General features: G+C 45.4%; 1 protein-coding gene across 1 annotated transcript; it reads left to right on the forward strand.

Moving 5' to 3' along the window:
- Window positions 1-297: 297 nt before the first annotated feature.
- On the forward strand, window positions 298-1,395 carry LOC119367273. The gene has a single exon (XM_037632834.1). The coding sequence runs from the start codon at window positions 402-404 to the stop codon at window positions 1,227-1,229; it is 828 nt and encodes a 275-aa protein (XP_037488731.1). The 5' UTR covers window positions 298-401; the 3' UTR covers window positions 1,230-1,395.
- Window positions 1,396-3,759: the final 2,364 nt, after the last annotated feature.

Genomic DNA, 3,759 nt, shown 5'->3' on the forward strand with positions numbered 1-3,759 from the left:
CTCATTTCTTAATCAGCTCATTTTGCGATTATCGTCAAGTAAGTCTTCATATTAAACCCCGCCGGAGATCGTGAATCCAAATATTTCTGCATTTTCTGCACGTAACCCGTCTTCTCTCCCTAGCTTTCGCCACCTGTAATTCCAGACTATCAGCTGATCATGTCCTCCCACTTTGCACACCTCGCGACGTACGTGAACACCACGTCCAAAGTCTCCACACATCACCACCCATAAGGATCCCACCTTTCAATCATCCATCAACACCCCGAATCGATCCTGGATCCTCGAAGACCTTGGCGATCAACAACCGCGACATGCAATCATCGTAGCCGGCCACTCTAATCTACTCCGGCGCCAAGAAGAGACGGCGGAACGGTCAAGAACTCGATCGCCGACCGACCATGCCGAGGGAGTGCAACCCGTGCAGCGGCATGCTCGCGCTCTTCAAGGGGCGCCCGAGGGCGCAGCAGCTGTCGCAGCCGCCGAAGCCGACGCTGCTCCGCCGCGCGTTCGGCAGGATGAAGAGCAACCGCCGCCGCCGGCGCCACCGTTCCAGCAGCTTCAGCTCCGTCCGCGCGGTTTTCTGGCCGCTCATGTCCATGGGCTCGGATGTGGACCGCAGCTTCGTCGCCGACCGGCCGCCCAGGAGCTCCTCGGACGACAGCGGCGGCACCGCCGTGCGCGCGCCGTCGCCGTCCCTCGACACGCCCGGCGCGGGGTCGACCACGGCCGCGCGGTTGCTCGCGATCCAGCAGGCTCAGATCAGCGAGGCCGCCGCATCGGCGTCTCCTGCCAAGCAGAGCGGCACGGCATCTGGCGCCGTGCGCGCCCCGTCGCCGTCGCTGGACGAGCAAGCCGCGTTGACGACGACGGCCGCGCGGGTGCTCGCGCTGCAGGCCCGGCTCGGCTCGGCCGCGGTATTCGCGTCGCCGACGAAGCCGATTACCACCGCAGTGCATCGTCTCAGCGACGTGGCCGCCGCCTGCGGAGACGGCGATGTGGAGGAGGCGTGCAAAGGCTTCGAGCGGCACCTGATGGAGATGCTGGTGGAGGAGGCCAAGGTGGGGGACCTCATGGACGTCGAGGAGCTGCTCGGCTGCTGGGAGAAGCTCAGGTCGCCGGTGTTCGTCCGGCTCGTCGGCCGCTTCTACGGCGACCTCTGCATGGACCTCTTCACCGACCTCGATGACGACGTGTCATCCGAGTCGTCCGACGATTCGACTGTTTGACCGCGCGCGGCGCTTCTCATGAGGGTTTCAGTTTGTTCCTATGACAGGTGGACCCGAATGTGATGATTTTATCATTTTATTATCATTTCTCCAGACTGAAGGAGAAAACTGTTTCATGCTTTTGTCCAAGGCGTGGTATGTACATCTCTTTTTCCTGTCTGAAGCATTGCTGAGAGGCTTGTTCTGCACCTAAAGAAAATGGAAATGATACATAGATAAAACTTTTGAAATCTATATCTATATCTACTAATAAAGCAAGGTGCATTTTGCTAATTTTTTCATCCGCTCACCGCCGAAAAGATTTTTCTATTCAAGATGGTACTATTTGTCTACTAGAAAAAGAATTTTCATACATGGGCCGCGCGCTGTGGCCCAGCGAAGCCAGCCCACTTATTTTTCTGCCCACGCAGCTGGTGAAATTCGACAAATAGTCAGAGTTTCACACAGGACAACCAATAATACGCTGGCCCATTTTGCTTTTTTCTGTGTTTTACTTCTATTTTTATTTTTATCTCCCTATATCTTGTTTTCACTTCCAAATTTATTTTTATTTTATAATTTATTTCGTAAATAAAAAATTCTCAAAATACATTCAGAATTTAAAAAACAAATTTTGGAAAATATTCGAATTCAAAAACTTTGTTGCTATTTTGAAAAATATTCAGAACTTTAAAAAGTTTCCCATTTTTCAAATAAAATTGCTTTTCAAAATTGTTCAAGATTTCTAAAAAGAAAATGGAATTTTAAAAAATGCTCCAAATTCAAATACTATTCTTATTTTAGTCAAATTTTCAAAATTAAAAATAATGTTAGTGTATAAAAGATACACATTTTATAAAAATCTTATGAATTTTCAACACGTGTTCCTGTTTAAAAAAATTTATTCACAAATTCATATAATGTTCATGGTTTTATAATAAAAAAAATTGGTGTTTTCAAAAAATGTTTGTGAATTTTATAATATGTTCCTTTCATATTTTCTTCGTGTTTTTTCAAAAGTGTACATAATTTTCAAAAAACTGTTCAGGATTTAAAACATTGTTAATGTTTCCTAGAATATTCAGAAACTATATACCTTGAAATCTCCTCGATTGAAAGGATTGAAAGGAAGAGTATATTGAATAACTCATGGCTCTTCTCCTGCGTACGATAACATAACTCATGGCTCTTCTCCTGCGTACGATAACATAACAAAACTCTTAAATGCCCTCAATCAATGAATGAAAAAATAGCGAATTGATTCCTTCACACGCGGCAAAACTGACAAACTAAATGTTCATTTTTCATGTGCACGCAGGATTTTGCTTGCACATATAATTCTCACCGACTTTGAATGCATACTATTTTATCTCCTGTTGCAACGCATGGGCATATGTGCTAGTCCCAATAAATGAAGTAGCTTCGATCCCCCCTTGCGCGCTTGAAGCTCTACTTGCTTTGCCTTTTTTTTGAATTGGAACATCTTGCATTCCAAGAAATCACCGTGGACCAGCAATATCGGCGGTCACCGCATCAGATACAACTCTAGGGAGATTTACCGACCACACGTGGTAGCCAGCATTGTCGTCCCGCCTACCAATAGCCGCAAGTTCATGGGCAGGAACATTACACAAGCGAGGGCAGCAAGATACATTCCACTCAATAAAACCAAGCTGGAGGAGGTATTTGATCTCACGGAAAAGGGCGCCCAGGATGGAACGGTCTAGAGAAGTCGTCGTGACAGCTTGCTGGATCCCGATGCAGTCCGTCTCGAAAACAACCCGTCCCATGCCATGATCTTCACTCTGCCTTTGTTTCACTCTTTCCTCAGTGGCCGGTTGATGTATTTCTTCTCCCTCTCAATCTCGTTCTCCATTTCTAGATCTGGTTGGATGCAATTTTTGGCTAGAATCCCATCTCCTTGTCCCAGTCTTAGGTAGTTATGTTGTTTTCCATGCATATGACTTTGAATCCACCCCCGACGTGTCTGTGCTTGTGTTAGTGTGGCGCATGGATTCATTTCCTGTAGGAGTTGGGTCTTTGCGTTGAGTTATGCATGGGATTTTTGTAGGTGTTTTTTTGTCTGCAATGTCGCCCCAACGAAGTAGGGATGGATTTAGGTTAGTTAGATGGTGTGTTATATTTTTCTCAAAAAAAAAGATGGTGTGTTATATGGTTATATGTCTTTTTTTCATCTTCTGAAATTTGCTGCTGATAGTCTTCTAGTTAGACAGATGATTTGGTTGTTAGTTTGTGCATTATCTGTTTATCACTTGGATGTAATCTAGCCTTTGTTATAATCTGATTTGATTCTCTGTTCTAACATATGGTTAGCATTTATAGTTAAGAGATATAATAGTTTGTAGGAGTTGTCATACATTTGAGAAAAGACTTTGCCTTGAAGGATCTAGGTGATCTACACTATTTTTTGGTGTTGAAGTAAAAAGGTGAAATGTGGCATTCTCTTGACCCAAGAGAAGTATGCCTCATTATACTGGAACGTGCATTTATGATCAACTGTAAAATTTCGAACATGCCCCACTCTATTTCA

Source organism: Triticum dicoccoides, chromosome 2B (assembly GCF_002162155.2).
Source record: "Triticum dicoccoides isolate Atlit2015 ecotype Zavitan chromosome 2B, WEW_v2.0, whole genome shotgun sequence".
NCBI lineage: Eukaryota > Viridiplantae > Streptophyta > Magnoliopsida > Poales > Poaceae > Triticum > Triticum dicoccoides.